General features: G+C 42.9%; 1 protein-coding gene across 8 annotated transcripts in view; it reads left to right on the forward strand.

Moving 5' to 3' along the window:
- The first annotated feature begins 115 nt into the window (after positions 1 to 115).
- tbc1d32 (TBC1 domain family, member 32) overlaps positions 116 to 23,811 on the forward strand; it is a 44,949-nt gene continuing 21,253 nt past the window's right edge. For 3 of the 8 annotated variants that reach the window (XM_061753854.1, XM_061753855.1, XM_061753856.1), the window contains exons 1-27: positions 116 to 235; positions 885 to 1,032; positions 1,991 to 2,155; positions 2,219 to 2,375; positions 2,901 to 2,972; positions 3,375 to 3,500; positions 4,045 to 4,123; positions 4,469 to 4,572; positions 4,711 to 4,772; positions 4,863 to 4,995; positions 5,092 to 5,151; positions 5,967 to 6,054; positions 6,230 to 6,367; positions 7,721 to 7,810; positions 8,245 to 8,387; positions 9,106 to 9,233; positions 9,425 to 9,632; positions 9,766 to 9,845; positions 10,687 to 10,825; positions 11,686 to 11,773; positions 12,146 to 12,264; positions 12,482 to 12,601; positions 13,090 to 13,178; positions 16,282 to 16,404; positions 18,652 to 18,760; positions 19,543 to 19,831; positions 21,603 to 21,689. In XM_061753854.1, the coding sequence (XP_061609838.1) occupies positions 226 to 235; positions 885 to 1,032; positions 1,991 to 2,155; positions 2,219 to 2,375; positions 2,901 to 2,972; positions 3,375 to 3,500; positions 4,045 to 4,123; positions 4,469 to 4,572; positions 4,711 to 4,772; positions 4,863 to 4,995; positions 5,092 to 5,151; positions 5,967 to 6,054; positions 6,230 to 6,367; positions 7,721 to 7,810; positions 8,245 to 8,387; positions 9,106 to 9,233; positions 9,425 to 9,632; positions 9,766 to 9,845; positions 10,687 to 10,825; positions 11,686 to 11,773; positions 12,146 to 12,264; positions 12,482 to 12,601; positions 13,090 to 13,178; positions 16,282 to 16,404; positions 18,652 to 18,760; positions 19,543 to 19,831; positions 21,603 to 21,689 (3,154 nt within the window). In that variant the 5' untranslated portion in view covers positions 116 to 225. The other 5 variants (XM_061753859.1, XM_061753857.1, XM_061753858.1 and 2 more) reach the window with 5 other exon arrangements.

Raw genomic sequence — 23,811 nt, forward strand, 5'->3', positions numbered from 1 at the left:
CCCCCCTACGAGTTAGTTTACTCACGCGACGTTGTGTTTGCCCGATAAAATGTCTCATGAGAGCTCGAGCTTGCTAATTAAATGCTCCTACATGACATCTTTAAAGTTTGAGAGCCGATTCATCCAGCAGGGATTTGCTTAAATGAAACCCGGAAGAAGGAGCAAAACAATCAGTCACGTGGTATTGCCAGGCAGAAAGGATGGCTTCAGGGAATCCTGACAAAAATGTTACATCGTAAGTCATTCTGGACTCGAGCAGCGTTTTACATTATTACTGAGATAAGATAAGTTATATGCGGTATTAACTGACGTATATTTATTTTTTTAGGTTATATACAATTAATATATACGACTCATACGCGTCGTGTACTGTTAATGTCACATAATCGTCTTCGCCTAAACGCAGCACTAAATTTGTTATGCTATCCCACAATGCCTCGCGGCATCGTAGACGTTTCCATAGAGACGCGAATGGCAGCCGACTAATAATATCAGCAGTTTGAAGAGAAGGCGTTAAATGGACGCTAGGTACGTTATTTAACACCACGACATTTTGGAGGCTCGAACGTCTTTTTGGTAGTGTTTAGTCGCGTGGTTCTCTGCGGTGGAAGCGAACGTTGGTTTTTGGTTGAGCTAGGTTAGCATATTGACATATTAAACACAGCTGTATGGAAAATGTCCTAATAGGCTACAAGGCTAGTTGGCAGTTTTGCCTCACTGGTGATGTGCACTAGTCTATTAGTTAGCCCAAAAAAATGTCGTACAGTAATGAAAAAACCCCAAAACATTTCCAGAATTGTTGCCTTCACACATGCTAATAATGTTCACTTTTGATTGACCCTGGAAACATGTTATGGCGGATGTTGTTTTGGGCCTTGCAACAGGGATGTCTGACGAGGATGAGGAGCAGCTGGCGGCTCTGCTCAAGCACTTCCTGAGGAGCGTCGGCGAGCGAATCTGTGGCGCTCCTTCGCCTCAAAGCGCCCAGGAGATCCTTCTTCATTTGGAGGAGACCGACAACAACTTCCACAAGTGAGTTCGCCACAGCACAGGCAAACATAGGTCCAGGTCATTCCTGCAAAAAAACAAACCAAACAAAACAAAAACAAAAAGTTGCAAAGTGTATCTAAAATCTGTGAAATATTTTTTTAATGCTGATATCATAATGAATTTTCATTTTTTAATTTTGTTATTTATAATTTATGTAATTACACTTAATTAAACAATTGTTTAAGAAATTACACAAATACAATCTGGCTGTTTTTTTTTCATACTGGATTAAAAATTAATTCTCATCTTAATTGTATTATTTTGAATTCAATTATTAATAAAAGCATTTATTGAATAAATTAAGTACAAAATTAGTTGCAATCTTGAAGTAAAATTGTTTATTTAATGAGATAATTTAATTCTCAATTTTCAATGTTATTTTCAGTTGATTAGATTACGCTCAACTATTATGAATAATAAAGCAATTATTGAATACGGGTACAAAATTTGTTAGAATCTGGAAGTAGAATATGTAAAATTGTTCCCTTCAGTACTGAGATAATTCAATTCTCAGTTTTAAATGTAATTTCTACTTAATTTAATTTGAATTTATTAATTTGAATTGAATAAATAAAAATAGTTAAAAAGTGCATGTGAAATATGTTAAGTAGTTTATTTAATACTATAACAATAATAAAGTCAGAATTTCCAATCTTTATAATTTTTAAATTATAAATCAGTAAGTCATTATTTGAAATTGTTTATTTTCATTTTTGTATTTTATTATTAAAAGAATCCAAAATGTGTGTAAAGACATTTTCATTGACTAATTTTAAGAAAAAAATGGCAAATTAAATACATATATTACAGAGGTCTCGATTATTGAAATGCTCGGCAAGCCACGTTTAGCCCAACTTTGACGTAGTCACTTGCAAAAGACACTTATTGAGCAGCTTTCCGACTTGCGCTCACTTCCGTCTCGTCTGTGTTGCTTCCGAAGTTATGAGTTTGTCAAGTACCTGCGCCGGCGCTTGGAGACCTCCCTGGGTGGCGTGGTGGACGAGGAGATCAGGAAGTTGTCGCGAGAAGACGGCCAACACGCCGTCGGCTCGGGTCACGACGCCATCGTCCACGCGGCGACCGGCCGGAGCCGAGCGTCGACACAGTGAGTCGAACCCGGACGTCACAGACGCGTGTATTGAAACCGCTGACGTTGTTTCATCGCCAGGTACCAAGACGCGACGCAGACTTTGAGAACCACTGTGACCGCGGCGGTGGAGTGTTTAGTCAGCAGATTTGACGAGGACCACTCAAGGAAGGAGGAGGAGATGCAGCACGGCCGCTACGCCGACGACTGCTCCGACAGCGACTCCTCTTTCAATCAGGTTTTTTGAATGGACACAAGCTTGGAAGGGAGACGGAACGATGGCGGTGTTTTACAATTTAACATTTGTTTTTACTAATTTTGGCCAAGAATATTTTGCATGTGCCCCCACTAGACTGCTCACGGCATTCTGATTAATATTGCGTTCGTGGAATAAGAACTAAACAGATCAATTCATACATTTTCACCGATCCCCGGGGGCAGCCACGTCGGGCAATATCGCCCTCTGCTGTCGACCGACATTAACGTCACAAGTGCCTTCGCGCTTGCATTGCGAACGTCACGTGACCAACCCCAGAATTCAGGATATCGGGCTTCCCGCCCGTGTATGCAGCGATAACTCGCAGAACGACATGTTGATTACATAATGGTTTGACCAATATTCGAGCAAGTTTTGGTTCTTGTAAAAGGTGGTGACCTCGAGTGGCCCGTAATGCGCCTTCGCAACACAATTGATTATTATTGTTGTTTTTGTTCGAGTCTCTGAATGAATAGACAACATGTATCACTCTATCCACTTCTCCAGAGTTACGGCTTCATTCGACAGGAGCAGCTGCAGACTTTGGCTGAGAAACTGGACTCAAGTCACCCCAAAGAGGTGAAGGAGATGCGCTCAGCGGACACGACACAATACAAAAATCCTGTTTTCGCAAAGATGATATGGCTCACTTTGTTTTCTGAAAATATTAACATTCCCTCTGGAAAGTCAGTCTCTCTGGCCCGTCTGTCCTTAAAAAAATAAATAAATCAAAGGTGGCTCTTGCGCGCGTTTGCCCACCTCTGTGATAGCCACCCCCCTCAGCCCTCCATTAGCCAAAATGGCAATGGAAGAGAGTAAAATATCTTGACTAAGTATAAGTATTGATTGAGAATATTGAGACTGTATGGCCAGTTCATATTTAATAAATAAAAGGGTCTTGTATTGAAGTGCCCTGCTGGTGGTGTTTGTTACAGATTTGATTTCTATTGATGTCTTTTGTGTCATTTCGTGTGTGTGTAGGTGCGCAGGGAAGCCGTGGAGGTGCTCCGTCGCGCGCCGCCGTCTGACGTGCTGAGCTGCGAGGGCTGGCCCCGCCTACGCCACAATTTGTGCGTCGCTCTGACCGAGCCCGACCCCGAGCTGAGTGTACGCCGCCGCGCCGCTCGCTTATCAATAATTGTGATATAATACGTCAATGATTTACTCTCGTCTTCATGGATGCTGAAAGAGGCAAGCATTCACACGACAATAATCGCCTGCATATTGATGAATTCAACAATTAGCTTTTTTTAATGTGCAATCTATCCCCAGATTTTTGCTGGGGAAAAAAAACAAACATCTTGGTTTTTGTGTGTCGGCAATCAGTTTAGCCTGGGTTGTTAGTGGAAGTTACAGGGATCTTCTGCGCGCATATACACACGCACTTCCGGTGCATTTTTCAAAATCAAGTTTGAAAGCCATTTGTTATCACGGGTAATGTTGTAAGATGAGTTTGAAATGATTTTAAAGTGTTTTGAGATCGTAGTATGTGGGATATTTATGAAGTGGAGAGGAAAAAGTAGATTCAAATCTAAAATTGCATTTTGGTGATTAAAAAAAACCAAACATTTTAAGGCCACATCGCCCATCTTTATTTCCTTCAAGCACAAACAAATTTTTAATCTGCTTGCACGGCATCTCGTTGCTTCAGGACCACGTTCTTCAGTTCTTCGCTAAGAGCTTCTCCTCGTCGCCAATGAGCGTCACCCAGGAGATCTACACCAGCCTCGGTACGCCAGTCGCTTCAGTTCACATGTTTTTTTTTTTTTTTTTTTTCCTCGGACATTTCACCACGACATCGCACGTACTTCTGCTCGGAAAAAGCCGACGCTTTTGCCGATGAGACCGCTGTTAAACGAACCTTTACATTTCATTTGACCAAGGCAGAGCCATTGAGCAAACATGATGAGTTTTAGCCTTCTTCTCTACTGCCGGAGTTTGAATGTGTGAAGTCTCATTGTTTTTTGACATTGTTTCAGTTGAGGTCATCGGTAAACAGTGCCTTTTCTGCCGCCCGGAAGTATCCCGGCGCCGACGTTTTCCAAACATTATGAAAATGTTTGTCTCCCGTTCAGCTAAAAGTGTGGAGTCCAGTTTTCTGTCCCTCAAGTTGAGCTTTCCCAGCGGTGCCGCTGGCTTCGACATCAACAGGCCCGAGATCAGTTCTCTCCTCAAACGGGTATGCGCATGCCAAGCAATGAGTCGTCATCAAATTTCCTTTACATTGCAAAACATAAAACATTTCCATTGCTAATTTAGCCTGAGTCATTGTTTAATCATCATCATCATCATCATCATCATCTTTCTGTGCACTCAGATGCGTCTGATGAACGACTTTCAAAAAGAGGCGACCGCCTTCTGGATCCGCCACCCAGAGAAGTGAGTCAAGCCCACTCGTTTTGTTTCCTGTTGTGGAGATCCTATGAAAATTCCTCACTTTTTTAAAAAAAAATTTATTTTTTCCCCCAGGTACATGGAAGAAATCATCGAGAGCACCTTCTCCCTCCTTTCTCTCCATCGCGACTCACCGGAGAAATTCTTGGAGCCCACTCACCTGCTGGCCCTGTTGGATGTTCAAGCCACGTGGTTCACGAAATGGATGGTGAGTGTATGTGTGTGTGTGTGTGTGTGTGTGTGGGTGGTGTGTGCGCGTGCATCCATTTATTCCCATTTCTATGTTGTTTGTGTTGTTTCTCAGCACGGCTCGTACAGCAGGACGGTGGTTCTCAGGCTCCTCGAGAGCAAATACAAGAGTCTGGTGAGTGAGTGTTACATTTTAGATTGTTTTATTTGGGTAAATTTTAAGAAACAAAAATTGCTCCCCTGTGCATCCATATGAATATATGATCGTCTCATATTATTACATACCATATACACATCGAATTAATAGATGACTACTTGTGAAATCAGAGGCCAGTAAAAAAATATTTCTTCAACTATTATTTAATTCATAGTAAAAGGGGGATTGGTTAAAAAATAAAGTACAAAAGCTCAACATTAATAACATTGAAGAAAAATTGCAGTTTTGGTATGCTATCAAGAAACAAGAAGTCAACGCACATTTGCTTTCACGGGCCACATGCAATGATGTGGCAGGCAGATCTGGCCCCCGGGCCTTGAGTTTGACACCAGTGTATTAGACTTACAGTGTGGCAGTTGCTAATGTTAAAATGTGACTTAAAACATCGCCTGCACATGTAATAAAGGGTCTTTAATGGCGACAGTTTGACTCGGGAACACACCACGTTATTTTACATAATTTCCAGTGGTATGCTTGTGCAATTTGAACAACTTGGAAGTCAGCGGGCGTCACGGAACGGATCGTGTTATACTTTGGAGGTTCCACTGAGACGGGTTGCCATTGAAGAAGTGATTTGTTAATCCTCCCCCGCGCTGTCAGCCTTTTTAAAGAGGATTATTCCCTTTATGGCCTCTAAATTAACTGTCAACATAATCCCACAATGTAGTCGGTGCACTGTAAAAAAATTCTGACCCCCCCCCCCAAAAAAAAACGTTTCTGATGAGTTATCCATTGTGACGTTGTTGTCATTTCTCGGAATAACGTCTACTCAGATGGAGGCCGCTCTGCAGCAGTGCGTCCTTTACCAGGAACGCTGCCAGCGTTGCGCTCGTCTCCGCTCGGAGGAGCAGCACAACTCAGGTGAGTGGAAAGAAGTTATTGATCTGTTCAATGAATGTATGAGTGCTGAACGAGTCAAGTGTTGTCACATTTGGATCGGCATTTTTCTTGCGGATTTAGAATTGAGAAGAGATTTTATTCCGTGGCCATATCATCCAACCCTGCTTCCTCGTAACATGCCCTCTTTGTGTTTCAGGGTCGGACGCGAGCAGCGTCTATAGCGGTAAGGAGCTGCAGTACGCACTGGTCGTCCATTCGCTGTGCGTCTTGGGCAAAGTCGTCCTCTACGCCAACGGCAGGAAGCTCTTTCCCATCCAAGTGGCTGCACGCAAAGGTCAAACCCTCACGTTGCGGTTCTCTGAACATAACAATTAAAAAAAACAAAAAAAACCATAACAAATCATCCCTGGTTCCATTCAGTCGGCACCTATTACTCCTGTTTCTGTGAATCAAAAGATGTTGAATAGGCACAATTAAGTTTAGTGAGACAAATTTAAAAAAAAGATGCAACTGGCTTATTTTGATCTGTAAAGCTATAAAAATAAATACAAATAGTTTGTTCAATTGATAAAGTAGAAAAGTTGAAATGAAAGTAGCCCGTGTGTATAGTGCTACTTTTAGTTTATGCAGAGACGGGGTATACATTAAGGAGAATTAAGTTGATTGGGAAGTACATATTTTTCAGCAACTGACTTATTTTTATCTTTAAGGTTGCAAAAAAAAAATTGTTATTGTGGTGAGAAAGCGGAAATGTTGAAAGGAAAGGCGATTGGTTTGGAATACACAGTTAACTGGGGAAAATCTGTTTTTTTTTTTGTAACAGATTAATTTTGGATCTGTAAAGCTATTAAAAAATACATTGATTTAATGAAGTAGAACAGTTCAAAGGAAAGTAATATTGAGATGATTATCATGTGTAAAGTCTCACTTTGAAATGTCAGTAACGAGCTACAAATACATACAGTAATATGTTACGTTTTGCTCGTAACTTCCTCAACCGCTTCATCGGGCGCACGGCCACGTGGGCGCAATACAATCTGGAGTATTTGCAGTTTGTATAATCTGACAATGGAATGTTCTACGCCTAAATTGACGTAAGAGGACAAGTGTCTAGTTTGTATCATCAGTAATAAACATAACTTGATTGTGAGACCTCATAAAGACGACTCATTGTCTGCGCTCACTGCTATATTGAGGTTGTTAAGATTGTATCGAGGCGTCGGCCTGAGATTGCTGATTTATTATTATTTTTTTATAGATTCCAGAGAGGGAGGCCACTCATATGACACAGGATTTGCACCTCTGACCCAATTGATAATATTCCCAATTATGCATTACAATTATCGCGCGATAAACAATACAGAATCAGACACCTTGCGCATGAAATATGAAAGAAATCCAAACCGGAGGTGCAAGCAGTGATGAAGGGGCCCTCGCAGCCCCTTTTTTCAACTCGCAGCTTTCATCATGTTTGATATTTGATCCCGTTGTGTCGATACTGTAGCGTAAGCCTTTTGGAAAGATGCATCATCATGCCAATCCACCTCGCTAGTCAAAGCTGTAAAAAAACGGGCGCACTAAATGGACTCACGGTTGTGACTTCACCTCACCCCCTCAAGACAAAGTACAAGTTATTGAAATCATACGAGTAAATTGTTTTTGACCAAGTCAAATATCCTCCTTACAGATCCAGTCAGTTTGACGGACCTTGTCGTGATTCTCACAAACATCATGTGCCAACACCCGCAGCCTTTTTGCCATGATAGCCCACACACAGGTGGGGCGCCGCACACACACACAGACACGTGCATACACACACCTTTAGATAGAAATGACAAAGTCAGAGGGTAGTGAGCAATCAGCGAGTGATGGAACACCGAGATCTTTCCCAACATTCATCAGTGCTGTCTTTTATCTGGTAACCTTGTCCTCAGCCACTCCCATATTATCAGTCCTTCTCAGTTGTCTTATTCTCAGGCTACGTTTTCACACTATGTTGACAAAACGGGATGGCCGCGAGACAAGCCAGGCTGACGGAATGGGCAAACGTGACTTGCCGTGATTGCCGTGGATGCCCGGCGAGATATTTAAATTGTCAAAACGTTTGCCACGGCGGTCACGGTGCGGATGAGAAATCTAGTCAGCCGCACGTGACTAAACCTTAAACCGCCACATTTCTCGAGTCATTCAAAAGTGGCCGCTCCTTGTCAGACACGCTGTGCCCCAGCGGCCTGGTGATGGCGACGCTGCGCGCCATGTGTGAGAGGACCGAGTGCGCCGACCAGTGTCTCCGCCAGACGCCCGTCATCCAGACTCTGATGGCGCCCGTCGTCCAGGCGCTCGGTGGAGGCCAGGTGACTGACAGACACCACACACGCAGGATTTTTCTCTTTTTGTTCAGGTTTAGTGATCGCTTGTCTGTCGACTTCATTATCATGACCAACATTCTTTATTTTTATTATTCAGATACTTTTTTCGTTGTCCTTCCACATTTCTCAACAGATTCAAACTATTCCAACTTCAAAAATACAGTTCCAAGATTTTAAATTCTCATCGATCGCACAATTCTCCTTCTATTAGTACTGTAATCCATCCGTCAATCCATTTTCTGAGCCGCTTCTCCTCACGCGGGTCGCGGGCGTGCTGGAGCCTATCGCAGCTATCATCGGGCAGGAGGCTGGTTTCACCCTGAACTGGTTGCCAGCCAATCGCAGGGCACGTACAAACAACCATTCACACCTACGGGCAATTTAGAGTTGTCAATTAACCGACCACGCATGTTTTTGGGATGTGGGAGGAAACCGGAGAAAAACCCACGCGGGCACGGGGAGAACATGCACACTCCACACAGGCGGGGCCGGGGATTGAACTCCGGTCCTCAGAACTGTGAGGCAGACGCTCTAACCAATCGTCCACTGTGCCGTCTACTGTAATTCAGTATTTTAGAAATTTTCCAATTCTCAAATGCTGCCTTTTCCCCACATTTCACTTAATTCTACAGCATTTGAGTTCAGCGTCAGCCTCTACAAGAATTGCATTCTCCAGTTATTGTGATGTGGTCATTGTTTGCAGAGCAAATTAAAGTGTCCTGCAGCCACACTGCCTCTGGTCGCGGACGTCCTGGCTCGAATTGTCAACACACACGGAGGCTTAGCTCTCTTTCTGTATGAGAAGAACCTGCTCGTAGGCCACGGCGAGAGGTGAGTCAGTACGAAGAGTACAGCCGTCAATACATTTTTCATTGTTAGTATTTCAAAGCTCACTAATACGACTTTCATCCACCTTGCCCGCGTGATGAATTTTCTATGAGTAAGACATTGTGTGATGCAGCAGAAGGTCATTAATAAAACAGCAAAATGACTCTGAGATGATTTTCTTTTTCCGCTTGCAGGAGCACGGCCGCTCACGTGCTGCTCCGCTACACGCTGAAGCTGTTGGATCGGGAGCTCTCGGCGCCGGGCGAAGGCGAAGGGGACTCGTCTCGTGCTCTGTGCGGGGCCTTCATCTTTGTTTGCAGGCAGATGTACAACACCTGCGAGGGCCTGCAGGTGCTGCGAGCGTACGGCCTGCACAAGGCCGTCGCTGCCGCCTGGAGAAAGGTCCGATACCGTCTCCCTTATGTCCCAAAATCATCACAACACTGACTTCCTGCTTAACAGTAACTATAGTCTGCAGTTGTCACATTATTCACGACGTGACGTGATGTGTTTTTTGTTTTGAATTTATTCCTAGACCAGTTCCTTGTCTGAAACGATTCCGACCCCGGTGCCTGGAAACAACCCTGCAACGTCCACACAGGAATTGCAAGACGTGTAATAAAGCACAAACATATGCCGCCTTTACACTGTATGCCAGTGTTTCCTCAACATTGATTGAATCAGGGCAAATATTCCACAATAGAAAAATCTCACGGCACACCACCAAACAAATGCCCGAAAAGTATAAAACCTAGAAATAATGTTCTCATCTCAATTTACTCACAAAATGACTCACTCAGTGTGAAATCCGGGCCTGTTTGGTTGAACATAAAAGTAATTTTTTGTTGTATGAATAGCAACAGGTTAAATTGGACCGGCTGCTATCTAGCTGAAGTGCATTTCATTGTTCTGCTGTCGCTGGTGTAGATAAATCAACAGATATACGTTATTTGTAGTAAATAAATATCATTTTTGGACCAATTAAGCAAAATTGGTCAACCAGACTTAGCCTTTTGACAGGCTGTCATTTTTGGAAAATCTTGTCACATTGCTATTAATACATAATATATCAATAATACGCTTTCATGATTTAAAAAATATATATTTAATCTATTTAAAACTTCACTTTCAGTGTTGGTCTTAAAGTGAGCTTTATTACCTTTTTATTGGCAGAGTTTTTATTTTATTTTAATACAGCTCCTTAATTGGATTTGCTAGACCTAATATTGTGACCGGCGAGCTTACGTTGACATTTAAAGGCAATTTCTTGATGACTGATGCCTGCTGGGTGGCGATGAAATCACTTTATATACCCGCGTTCACACCCCCTGACAGTATAACAAGTGAACCGTGCTGTTGCTTGGCAGGTGTGCCGTTTTATTGCTTTTATTAACTGGACCCGGACTCTGCTGAATTTTTGATTATTATTATTATTTTTTTTTATTTTACATCTCAGGCAAATGTGGGAGGAAACATTGCTGGACAGCCTGCTGAACTTTGCATCGACCCCCAAGGGCGTGCTGATGCTTCAGCAGACCGGAGCCATGCAGGAGTGCGTCTCACACATGTTCTCTCGCTTTAGCAAAAAAATGCAGGTAAACTCGCTGTTTCCCCACCCCACCCCTATGACATCATAGGAAAAAGTACTTGGGCATATTAAAAAAGTTGACGTGTCCAAAAATGTTGACACACCTCCCTGTCAGAGGTTATAGATATGAAATGGTTAAATGGACGTCACTAGAGATAAAACATACTGTACCCTATTTTTTTCTTTCTTTCTTTTTTTTTTAATAAGGAAACTAAATAGTCAAATTCTCCTCTAAACACAAAAGCTGACCAAGAAAATTGATCCTCCTTGGAAGAATTAATAGATAAGTGGACGTCACTAGTGAGCAAAAAAAAAACACCATAGTTTTTTTTTTTTTTCCCCGGGTCTTCAATGTAGCAGTAGTTGGAAGGTTTATACTTACAGTTCTATGCTCATTTAGTTTTGCAAATTTTGCTGACTTTTTGCATTCGAGTTGTATCATGTGTCATACTGTTATACAAGCAGTTGAAAGAAGTTAAAATATAAGCTTGCCAGATACGTTTTCTGGCTTCGCACTTGTGGGAATCCAAGTTTAATATTTAGTCTTTTCGTGCGCTGGTGTTCTCTTTAGTATTCAAACAGTGTGCCGCCGGCTAATGCTAATTCGGAGCACACCTTTCGCACGTCGCTCACCCCCACCCGCCGCTTGCACTTAATTTAGCGCCATTGTTTACTCACGCTTGTAATTGGTAGCCTTGTTGGTTTGCACTCTAATTAAGGAGCGTGATTATTTTTTAACTAACGAAGGACTCGCACTCGAAATCTGGTGTGTAATTGGATTTCTAAACGCTCCACTGACACATTTTCTATCAAATATGTTTTCAAATATGTGTCATTTGCCTAATTCTCCCTTTTTGGTTGTTTTAGGTGAGCCGCTTTGAAAAGTTTGGCTATGGCGTCATGGTAACCCAGTTAGCGGCCACGACGGCAGGCGCGACGGCTTTGCAGCGTTCGGGTACGACGACACACTGCAGCTGCGAGGCAAAGCTTTGTTTCATATCGTTTGATTAATTAAAAAAAAAAAAAAAAAAAAAAAGAAAACCGCTAAAAAAAAAAGCCATGTTGTTGTCCCACTCCAGTCCTATAGGTGGCAGTAATATAAAACTACCACACCCTGTAAATAAGGTGAAAAGACAGGTGAGTGCCATTTTGATTCTGGTGCTGGGCTGTTCCACTCAAAAATATAGTGACATGGGCCAGAGCCCATATTTGAACCCCAAACCTCCTAACTGTGAGGCAGACTTGCTGACCGCTTGTCCACTGTGCTGCCCAGGCACCGTATGCCTCAAGCTGAAAATGCAAGAACTTGAGTTTTGTTGTGTGTCAGGCTTTGTGCGGGCCCTGGTTCTGGAGCTGTGGTCAGCGCTGGAATGCCGCAGCGAGGATGCCAGGGCGGTTCGACCCAAACCCACGCCCATGGATCCCATAGACAGGAGCTGCCTCAAGGTACTAACCAAATTACTCAGTGACTCCCAACATCTTTGTTGTCATATCTTACTAACTATTCGTGAGAAGGATGACATGCATAACCGTGCTGTGGTCTCATGTCTGAGCCTTGTACATTTAACCCAGTTCGGTGTTCTTAGCTCTGTGTGTGTGTGTGTGTGTGTGTGTTTGCGTGTGCGTGTGCGTGAGACTGGGTCACTTTTGTGTGTCTTTGCAGTCCTTCCTGTCCCTGGTCAACTTGCTCTCATCCTCGCAGTCCACATGGCAGCTGCTGGCTGGACAACATTTGGCCAACAAGAGTGAATACACACCGAGGGAAGTGCCAAGCTCAGTGCCTGTGAGTGGGCTAGCGCACACACACACACACACACACACACACACACACACACAAAACCAGTGGTCGTCCCGCTATTCCGCCCCTTCCCGACCAAGCACGCCAAACAATCTTAAAATTATCCTATAAGATTATCCATACGTCTGATGTGTTGTGTTGATATTATCAGAGCACGCCACACACCAAACACCAAAACTGTTTAAAGCCCGATTTTTTTTTTTAAATCTGTATTTGTGGGGTCTGTCACAGATAAATAATCTTTTAAGATTTGAAAAGTCTTGATGTGTGTACCAGGCCTTACATTCACTCAGTACACATGCCTGCAGTTCGTCTTTCATCCATTTGAGGGCATGTTTTCACTTTTCACGACAACTGGAATACTCCCTGATTTACACACACACACACACACGCACACACACGCTGTAATGCACCATTTCCACCTTAAACATGGTAACTGTGTGATGTTCATGGCTTCCCGGTGTGCTCCGCAGGACTTGATTGACAGGCTGATTGCTGTGAATTCCGCCGCCAAGATCCGCGCCCTCTTCCACTACGAGCAGTCGCACACATTCGGCCTGAGGTGAGAGTCACGCACCGCCGCCGCATCAACGACAGCGGCAACAGCAGCGCTTCAGTTACGCACAAACAAGCTCAATGTTAATTAGATAGTGTGCTGCATTCAGAAGCACAACACACACTTCCTCTGGCAGTAATACATAATACTAACAATGGCTCTTCATTTTTTGACTATTCAGCACCAAATTTGGTCAGTTTCGTTTTTTTTCCCACAAATTGATACTAGTTGTCAGTCCCCATGTGGATCTGTTACCATCATAAAGCCTTTATTAACTGTATAGACTGTTTTAACCTTCCTAATTTACCTGCTGTGTTGTAAAACAAATTCATACGTAACTTTAACTGAGGGCTGGGAGATATGGCCTTAAAAAAAAAAAGTCAAATTTTCTCCTTATTGAAAAAGCAAATGACAATGACATTATTCAAAAGGAGTTTTGTTTTTTGTTGTTTTTTCCCTTCTGGGATTTGCTTTATTCTCCTGGAAGTTCTTTTCCCCCCAGTTTCAACTTCCACAGAAAGACATTTTTTTTCTTTACAGATCATGAGGAAATAGGCATTTCCTCTTGGAAAAAGGATCCCTTTTGTCAAAACGTGTATCATATGTAAACGCAGTCTTTAAAAAGTTTGAAATGTAAATGTTCATCATTAAATGAGCCATCAAGCTGCATGGCAATTGCTAAATTCTGTCTCAAATGGACTGGAGTATCAGTCTACCGTTATGCCTCTAATGCGCCTATTTACCTGCAATGCAGTGTGAATGGTTAAGTTTATAGCTTTCCTCAAAGTCTCACCAAATTTGCCGTCTCCTTGCGTAGCGTCGCGCATTCATGATGCTTTATTTCGTTTGACTTCTGAGGTACAGTTTTGCCTGTCTCCGGATCGGCTGCTGTCTTTTTAATATGCTGCTGTTGTGTTGCAACATCCCATAAAAGTAAGCCTCTCGACGAAGATAAAGAGCCCAAATGTCTTCTCCGGTTGCTGCCATGGCAACGGGCACTCGCCCGGGCCTGCATCGATCACTACGCCCTCCCCGCTGGTGATGGATTAATGCATGGCAAGTCTGTGCGCGTGCGCTAGTGCAGAACGTAAATTTTGTTAGGTTTTTGTTTTTCTTTTTTTTTTTTTTTTTTTATAATAACTACGCGTTTCTGCTGCACATATTCTTCTGGAATATGAGCAATGTGATTTAAAAGCAGGAGTACAAGAACATTTGTCTTCAATACTGTATGGTCCAGAGGGGCGCAGTCTGTTTTTAAGACACCGGACAGAACACTTTGAGGCTGTGGAAACACTTGGAGTTTGCAATGTCAATTCCGGATAGTCAGACTTACATCGACACATGACCCACACCAATGAGTTTCATGACATCATCTCTCTTGGACTGTTTCACACAATTATCATATTTTACGCTTACTTTCAAGCACCATCGAAGTACATTCCCTACTCCTTGTTTACTATATCAAGATTGGTAGTGAAGTAATAAAACTCAGCCTTGGATTTAAAATGTTTACTTGCTGGCTGAGTGTGATACCATGTTGTAAAAACAAAACAAAAAAAAAACCTCCACGCTGAGCCACTGCAAGATGCCCAGCAGACTTATGAGTCGGGGGAACACGTGAGGAGAAGCTTATCAGACAAAGCGCTAACAGCTTGGATTCTCGGAGCACTGCTTTCAAACGGGGGAGCGAGGTCGGCGGGCCTGACAAGCTGGCAGCCTCTCACTTGGCCGCTGTCCGAGCCACTGAGAGTGCTTGTCAGTCACATGTCTGTCCTTCACTTTGGCAAATAGCAACAACTTCCTCTACACTCACAGGACACTTCATTATGTGCATAAGCTATTCAGATCCAATGTCAGACTGTGTATTATTAACACATTCACTGCCATTGACGGCTTTAGAAGTCAAATATCTATGTTAACTGGGAAGGCTGCCAGTGAACGAGTTAAAAATCTCCCTTTACAAAGATAATGCTCACTTTTGTGAGCTATTACAATGTCCAGTGGCTGGAATATATCCTGGGTCGTCATATGGCTTTTCCACGCCACAACAACGAGGCGCTCTAAAGCGGCCACGCAAGCCCGAAACTCAGGTCCCTACACTGACTGTCAAGTCCGATGTTTAAAAAAAAAAAAAAACATTGCGCTGCCTGAATAATGAAAACAACCCTAATGAAGACAAACTTTGGATGAATGGACTTGTTTAGAATTGTTTGGCCTTGGTGGAGGTCTACCGATTCTCTGTACAACTCTTGTACAAGCTCACATCAGGTTTTGTACCTGATGTTGAATGTAACACGCTGCACCATGCAATACTAGCGGGTCAGGTGAAGGACTTTTGCTCCTTAGAATTTGGATAGGACCCTGTGTATTTTTTGGTGTTGGGTTTTGTAAAGTACAAAGCTCAGGCATAGTCATTATTCCACAGCGTGTGCAGAGTCTCAGCAGAATGCGTAAGCCGGGCATCATTACCAGCATTTGAAAATGAACCATGAAGGCTTCTCGCGGGGAATCCCCACTTTTTTCCTTTTTTCCTTTTTCTTTTTTTTCTTTTTTTTTTAATACAAAGCTTGCGATTGAAGCTGGCGGAGAAAATTGGCTTCACTAATCCGGTTCTTGCAGACATTCATGACTCGCCGGAAATCGACAGGGAATGTCGGCGTGAATGGTACCCAGTCTGACACTTAATCGCAGTTTGAGTGAGTTCGTGCTACTGCTTTACTGTTCTATCTCTCTGTGCCAGCACTTTATTTTATGTCCTTATAGGACATTTTATCATGTCATAGTACAGTGGTGCCTTGAGAAACAACTTTGATTTGTTCCCTGTCCACGCTTGTATCTCAAATCATCTTTCCTCATTAAAATGAATGGAAATGGCATTTATCTGTTTGTGTCCTAAAAAATATATATATATTTGTAATGTCTTTTATAATAAGGAAAATAGCACTATAATATTTACTTAATAAAACCTTTAGTAATAACATAATTAAATAGAATATAACCTGCAGTAATATTAGTCATTTTTCGCAGAAAAGATAAAGAATATATGCATGCAAGCATTGTTATATTGCCTGGAAATGGACTGCAATTCTATCATAGCGTGTTGTTGTAGATTGCTCAGCGTGCTGTGCTCCAGTCTGGACAGCTTCCTGCTGCTGGAGAGCCAATACAGCATCTGCTCCATGCTGCTGCAAAGCCAGAGGGACAACGTGGCCAACCAGGACACCGCCGACGGGTGGGCACCTACTGTGCATGTTTAGCTCAACCAGTCACAGAAATGATATATATGTACATTAAACAATCATCACTGTGTTTTGTAGTTGAGTTGACTTCTATGTCACATTATTAATGACGATTGTTTCTGATCATGTCAACTCATATTTTACAGTTACGCTCAGAATGATAGCAGTGTGTTTAACTCTTCTGTGACGTGGCAGGTTTAATTGACCCATTTTAGAGTACATTTTGAATACTTCACAGACTCCTGTAGTATTTACGGCGTCGTCGAACTTGTGTGGCCACATCAGTTGAGCGGAGTCCACTTGTGTGTCCGTGCAAAAGGTTAAAGTCGCGGAGGGTCGCGGCAAACCGCCGCAGCGTTCTGAGCGCAAATGCCAACAGCTCAGCGGGCTCGCTGGTCACCCGCTGGGGGCTTTGTGAAACATTTGGAGGCTGCCGAGTCTGACTTTTTGTGTGCTCGAGGGTTTTTTTCCATTCACCTCGAGGGGCCTGTCCTAATGCGGTACAAAAGGTCGACATGTTACACAAGGTACTGACTGAGTCACGACAGGTGTTAGTAGACATGCAACCAAGGAGTGTGTTCTTTGGTGGATACCTGCAAAAAAAAATCAATTTTATTTTTTATTTTTTTGCTTTAACTGTATAGACTCTCTAAATCCTCAAAGTCAATTGAACAGTTGAGCGCTGCGACCTGTAGAGTGCAAAAATCAAACTTTTACTCGTAAACTCAGAAACATCTTTGGATCAAATTTCATTAAAACACAATAGGTTTATTGCTCTGATGTAATCAATTCTAAATACTAAAAGACAAGACAATTGGTTTAGATTCGCAACACAAAAAGCGCTGATAACCCATACCGAAGTACCCTTGTGATCTTTGAACCTCGGATACGTATAGCAACTGTGGTCGAAAGCCATTCAGAACCAATAGATTTCTTGCTTATCCCTAACGTCAAAGACAATTGTGACATGTCAGACCCCCAATTGTGATATTAAACCAAAAGACATACATAGTCTGTGATCTTTCAACCTACATCTATGTTTGCATAATCACGAGGGTTTTAGCGCCGCCGAGGAACCTTTTTTTTTTTTTTTTTTTTAATGTAACCAGGGCCAGGCGGGAGAAATTGTTTGCCCGCCTTGTCACGGATAAGATGAATAAAGTGGACAGGAAGTGGAAATGTTCCAAGTCCATTTGTCATGCTAATGACGGCTGGCTTATCTGGCGCGTGTCAATGTAAATGGCCTCGAAACGCCAACTCATGTCAGCGCGTCGGACGACATGACTGCTTGTTCATTCATCCGCCTTTTTCCTCCCTCCGTCATCATCGCCATCATCTTTTTCTCATGTCCGCTTGCTTCCGCTCGCAGCGAACCCGATTGTGGCCGCCACAAATACGTCTTGTGAGGCACATTTCATTTGAATGCGTGTCGTACTTTGAGCTACTCTGAATAGTCACTCGTTGCCAGTGTGAGCAGACCTTTGCAAAGAACGCGTCGTCTCCTACTTATTGCCAATTTTCAAGTCCAAATTGCTTCAGAGACTGGAACTAAAGCAGTTAGCATTCAGCGTTAAAAGGCAGTCATATTGGAAAATTCACAGATCCGATGAGACATTAAGGCCGAGCTTCCCTCACGGCGCGATAATGTACTGCAGCGGCTCTCATTTATGGTTTTCGTTCTATGTAGAAAGCCTGTAATTGGACTTTTCACAGGCACCTTTTCCCGCTGTTAAAAAACGTTGAATGGCCTTTTAAGGGCCGGAGAATTTAATAAAAGTATTCATCAAGTCCGATTAACCGAGTAGAAACATGCGACCGGGTCAAAACAAAAAGCTTTTAGCAGTTGAGACCGATTCAAGAACTAGACCGAGGAAATATAAGACCAAATCAAGACCAAGACTGAGGAAATGTGAGACTGACTCAAGATCAAGACATTGAGGAGTTTAGTGCCACTCAAGTCCATACCAAGGCAGAGCAAATGAGAGACCAAATTGTGACCAAGAATGAGGAAATATGAGACCGAGTCAGGACAAGGCATTAAGGAGTTGAGACCAAGTCAAGACCAAGACAAAGCAAATGTGCGACTGAGTCATGAGCAAGATAAAGGAAATGCGAGACCGATGAAATTTGACACAAGGTCAAGACCAAGACTGAGAAAATGCCTATTGTTGCCAAACATTATGAAATGGTTGATTTTTCTTGTAGAATGAAGTGTTGTGGTCGATGTGTCTCCTTCTCAGGAGCTTCATCATAGACAACGTGTCGGTGGAGAGGAACCACGTGCTGGTTCGTGTTGCCGTCGTCGGAGGCCCGTCTGAGAGAAGACTCCCCCCACGAGCCTTGCAGCAGGTCAGCATCAACACCCGAAACACAAAATCTACTCAATCGTATCGGCTATTGATGCCCTTTTTATTACAGACATCGCTTCGGCGGGTGTTTGAAGCCGGCAGTCTCACAGGATTGGGGATTGGTTATCAATTATTCAGGTGTCGTTTCGGTGAACAGAAAACAGGGTTTCATTTTAAGCAGAGGTCACAGAGAGGATATGACACATTTCCAACAGGAAGGAGGGCGCGCAGAGCTCCGTTTGCTTCAAATTTCACGGCTCTCCTGTTTATGCCTTTTGGGTGTGAAGTTTTGAGCGGGGAAAAAAACTCATTTCGACAAACACAATAAATGTTTCACTGAATAAAAAAAAAAGGCAGAATGAAGGGCAAGAACGAGATGCAAATGTGCAGCAACTCTGCTTTGATAAACAATTTGAATGCTTAACAATCACTCGCTTATTGATGGCCTTATCTGTAAATCACTTAATGTACACTTCAAAACCAAGGGCCAAGGCAGGGGAAATGTGAGACTTGAGTTAAAATCAAGACCAAGAAAACGTAAGACCATCTGAAGAACAAGACCAAGGAAATAAGACACAGTCAAGACCAAGACCGAAGGAGCGTGAAAAAGATCCAAGACAAGGCATTGAGGGGTTGAGACCAAGTCAAGACCAAGACTGAGGAAATGTAACCTGGAAATCTCTGATCTAATATTTAGTTGTATATACACTCTCCAACTAATCAGCTGTTTTACAACCTCAAGTGTTGGTAGTTATTGATCTGGTCTCCATGTATCCCGCGCAGGGAGATGATCCTTATCCGTGGCCCATGTTTTCATCCTTCCCTCCCCCCACCTGCTACACTTCGGACCCACCAAGACCCCAACAGAACCCGCTGGGTGAGATTCTCTCCGTGTTGTTTGTGCTGGTACATGAACTAGGGAGTGTCACCTCCCCTCGTCGGACAGAACCTGAGCTGATTGACTTCTTCACCTCACCTCAAACTGCAAAGACGGAAGACAGCTGGATGGAAACGTGCCGCCGGCTTTACCGCAAAGTTGTGACAGCCGGGCACCACGGCTTGAGCGCCACAGGTAAGATGATGACGACTTTGTGGCAGGAAAATATTTCAAAGCAACAGGGTTCTAGCTCTCTCTCTCTGAACAATCAAACCACTCTCTCCACTCCCAAAGCCTGGGAACGAGTCCCCTTAAGGCGCTCTCCCGCCTTTCTCTTCATGAGGTGCAAGCACTCACGGCTGATAACGAGGCGCTCTAAAGGAGCCACAACAGCTGACGATCCAAAAGGAAGACAAATTTGAGTGCTATATAGTTCTCAGTCTTTGCATATTTGCAGCAACTACTGTATCGTCAAACGTGTATGATGTACTTAGGTTTCTTTGCTCTGACCTTGAACGATGAATCTCAATCGTTTGCAGATGATGGATTGAGAATTGCGATCACAGATCATGCAAATGCGACCCTTATTTGGCATGGCTGACTCTAAATCATCGAGGAGTCGGAGTCCATTCAAAATCAAGTGCCTCTGACACTGAACAATGAGTCCCCATTGTTTGAAGATGATCGTAGACGATGATGTAGCAGCTCCACTTTGACCGCTGATAGTTCCAACATCAATCGACGGATTTGATTCAAAATCAATAGTACGTTTTTCCCCAGACACTGAATGAGATTCATCGAAATAATGGTGAAGATGATCATGCACATGTACTCATGCAGCATCTGAGGTTAGAGGCTACAATTCGAAATCAATACTCTCTTATGAGGGAACAATGTGGTGCTGTTGAGAATCGATAGAAAAGTGATTCCACACACACACACACACACACACACACACACATATACGGGAAGCTTTTAAGAAGTCACAGTGGGTCCTTTTGAAATGTCACGCTCGCTCCCGACAATCATGGGCATGACTCAGAGGGACAAAAGCAAATTGCGGCGAGGGCGGGCGTCGTCCTGTTGTCACCGATGCGTCGAGTGTGCGCAGATTGCTGCCCCCACAGGTACTCATCCTTCGTTTTTACCGTTGCCATTTAAGGCGGGATGTGCCGCGATGGCGATTTATAATCCGCTTTCCCACCTCTGCTTTTATTCGGGCCATCGTTAAGCGCAGGCTGGCGCGCTGTCTTTTAACAACACTTCATTGGGGGGGAAATTGTAGCACTTGCCAATAATGACGAATCAATTAAGACCTTTCCTTTCCAATTTATTCCCGCACTCGCATGCGTTTGTTGCCACACACCACCGCGCCGTCATTAGCACTTCTTTTTATGCAGGAAGTAATAACATGTATGAGCGACATAATTCAGGATTACCTCTCTCACACACACACACACACATGAATTTTGTTTCCTCTCACATACACTACTATAATGAAAAAAAATGTAACAAACAATCCAAATGATTTTTAGTAGAGAAAGTAGGTTGGAATCGTCCATCTGAAAAGTATTATGTGTATGTGTTTAAAGAATAAATATAATGCAGGATGTCCATAAAGTCTCTTTAGAATCTAACAAACTTATTACAAAAGCAATTGAATAAACTATTGATAACAAAAACAAAAAAGTAGATACTGAAGTTTTTCTTTTGGCCTTATTTAATGCACCTTGCTGGCACAGTTCACCATGACGACACCACTTTTAAACCAACCCTTCCAAACAAGTAACCAATCCCTTTTCTTGCATATTTTAAAAGACAAAGATGCTCCTTCATGTGTTTATTTTCAAGTGGACAAATCTTGTACAGTGATGACGTGAAATTACATCCCAGCTGTTTTGTATCCTTTTATGTTGTTGTCTCATTGGTGTGTGTATGTATGTGTGCGTTTTGTTTTGGTGCGCAGTGTTGGCTGACCTCCTGGAGAAGGTTGTTTTCCATCTGTCCAAACATTCCACGGCGTGCTGCTTCTCTCCGCCTGGGTACAACAAAGGTCAGTGAGTGCGGCGCGGCAACACGCCGGCCGGCCAGCCAGCCACTTCTTCTTCTTCTTGACAAGTCATACGTGAGAAAGGTGGCTAAAGGGCAGCGCGGCGAGGCACTCTTTTTGTTCTCCAGACACCTGTGCGCTTTCACTGCCTGCTGCTGATGCGGTTTTGTGATGACAAAAATACGTGGCTTTGAGATAACATGAGATTTCATAGCTGAGAGGTGGAGCGTTGAGCCGGAAGCTTCCGCTGGACCAGAAGTAGAAAGAAAATGACATCAACGGAAACTCGTTTATGCGTGAAACGCTGAGCCGCTGCGAGACGCGTTTGCATTCTGGAAGCAAAATTGCATAACTGTGACATTTTACAATGCGAACGTAAGAACAAAAATTGACCCCAAAAAAGTGAAATTAAAAGGGAAGTAAACAAAAGAGTTGAGAGGGCGACTTAACAATTTTACATTATGTTCTACTGTACAAAACCAATGAGGGCTGTCAGCAGGTTACTGTTTACCAGCCAGTGGTTAAACCACCCACTCCACTGATGATGATGATGCAGCAGATGCAGCGCTTATTAAGGAATCTCCCACCTCGAACCTGCGCGCTTACGTTTCCCATCGGCACCTATGTGCTAATTGCAGATTTATTCAAGTCAATTTTTGCATATTATGAATGTCACCATATCAAGTACCTGATTACAACTTTTCCTAGCAGCTCAAACGTGTTTTCGTGCTCTCATGGACACTTCATTAGGTACACCTGCACTGCCGAATGCCAGCTGGAGCGACAATTCCAATGGGAATTCCAATTCCAAAATGTAAACTAATATTGAATGTTAAACTGTCCGCGTGAATCTAAACTCATTGTGTTGTACTTGGCTTGAACAAGCAAATCATATTAAACTTAAATAAAAAGATGTATTGATAAATACATCATTAATATCATTTGAAATGGCATTTTATGTTGAAAACAATGGCGCCGCAGTCCATTTTAATCGTGAGCCCCGCGAGGCTGGCGTCACAGGAAATGATAAACGAGCGTGGACACCTTCGCTAATTGATGAAGTCATCCACTGCCCATCACATAAACAAACGACTCCTCCTCCTTTTTCAGTGCACTTTCAGTGCACTAACGTTAACAACAGTCTTCAGTGAGATATTTCCATATACTGTGTAGCGACACCACGTAAATATTTTTTATTTTTTTGTAATTTATGGTTTTACTCTTCCCACTCAAATAGTAGTTTCACGCGAGAGACTTAAGTCAGACGTAGGTTAGGAAAAGTGGAGCTGAATTAATTTTAAACAATGCTTTCTCTTTTGGGATGTTCAACCGGAAGCAGCTTTTCATCCTTCCTTGCCCCGATGACGTTTTCCACTAAGGTTGAGGAAAGGTTTGAAGGTTAGAAGAGTTGACATTTCTTCTTCTCTTCTTCTTGCTGTTAATTTCGCTGCAGTTCTTCAAGTTGACCTCAGTGCTGCCGGGCATGTTGTGGCACAATGTGGTACTACACTGGAGTAGCGCAACTCTAAATGTAGACATTACTGTATACTGTACTGTAAAAACCCATAATAAACTGTTGCTTCAAAAATCCACGATAGAGCTGGGGCGGGAACGATGAACTGCGATCTAGCAGGGTTTCAATGTTCTGTGTTAATGAATGGAAATGCCATTATTCCGTTCCAGCTTCACACCAAAAACCAAATAATTTTGGAATGTGTTTTTCAAATGAGAAAAATAGCACTCAATATTATACTTCATAAAAACATACAGTAATTACATCATGAAATCGAATGAAAATGGATCAGTTTTTCTCCTTCAGTTCAATGCACATTGTGCTGTGCATTCTGGTCTGTGCACCTTGGCCACCTGGGGGCAGTATATGACAGACATTCTCTGTCACAACTTCTCAGCATTAACATTGGTCGTTCTTCGCAGAGGATAACTAATATATGACTGTGTAGGGTCTGTCGACATATGTTGCTGCACCATTTGTGTTCAAATGTCCTTCACTTCTAACGCTGCCACATAGATGCTAATCATTAGCTCGTGCCTATGGCATTTCTCTTTGTTTTATGTTTTTTTTTTTTTTTTTAACTGGAAACCGTAACTGAGCATGGCCTCCTTT

The sequence above is a fragment of the Phyllopteryx taeniolatus genome, chromosome 18, assembly GCF_024500385.1.
Source record: "Phyllopteryx taeniolatus isolate TA_2022b chromosome 18, UOR_Ptae_1.2, whole genome shotgun sequence".
NCBI classification, from domain to species: Eukaryota; Metazoa; Chordata; class Actinopteri; order Syngnathiformes; family Syngnathidae; genus Phyllopteryx; species Phyllopteryx taeniolatus.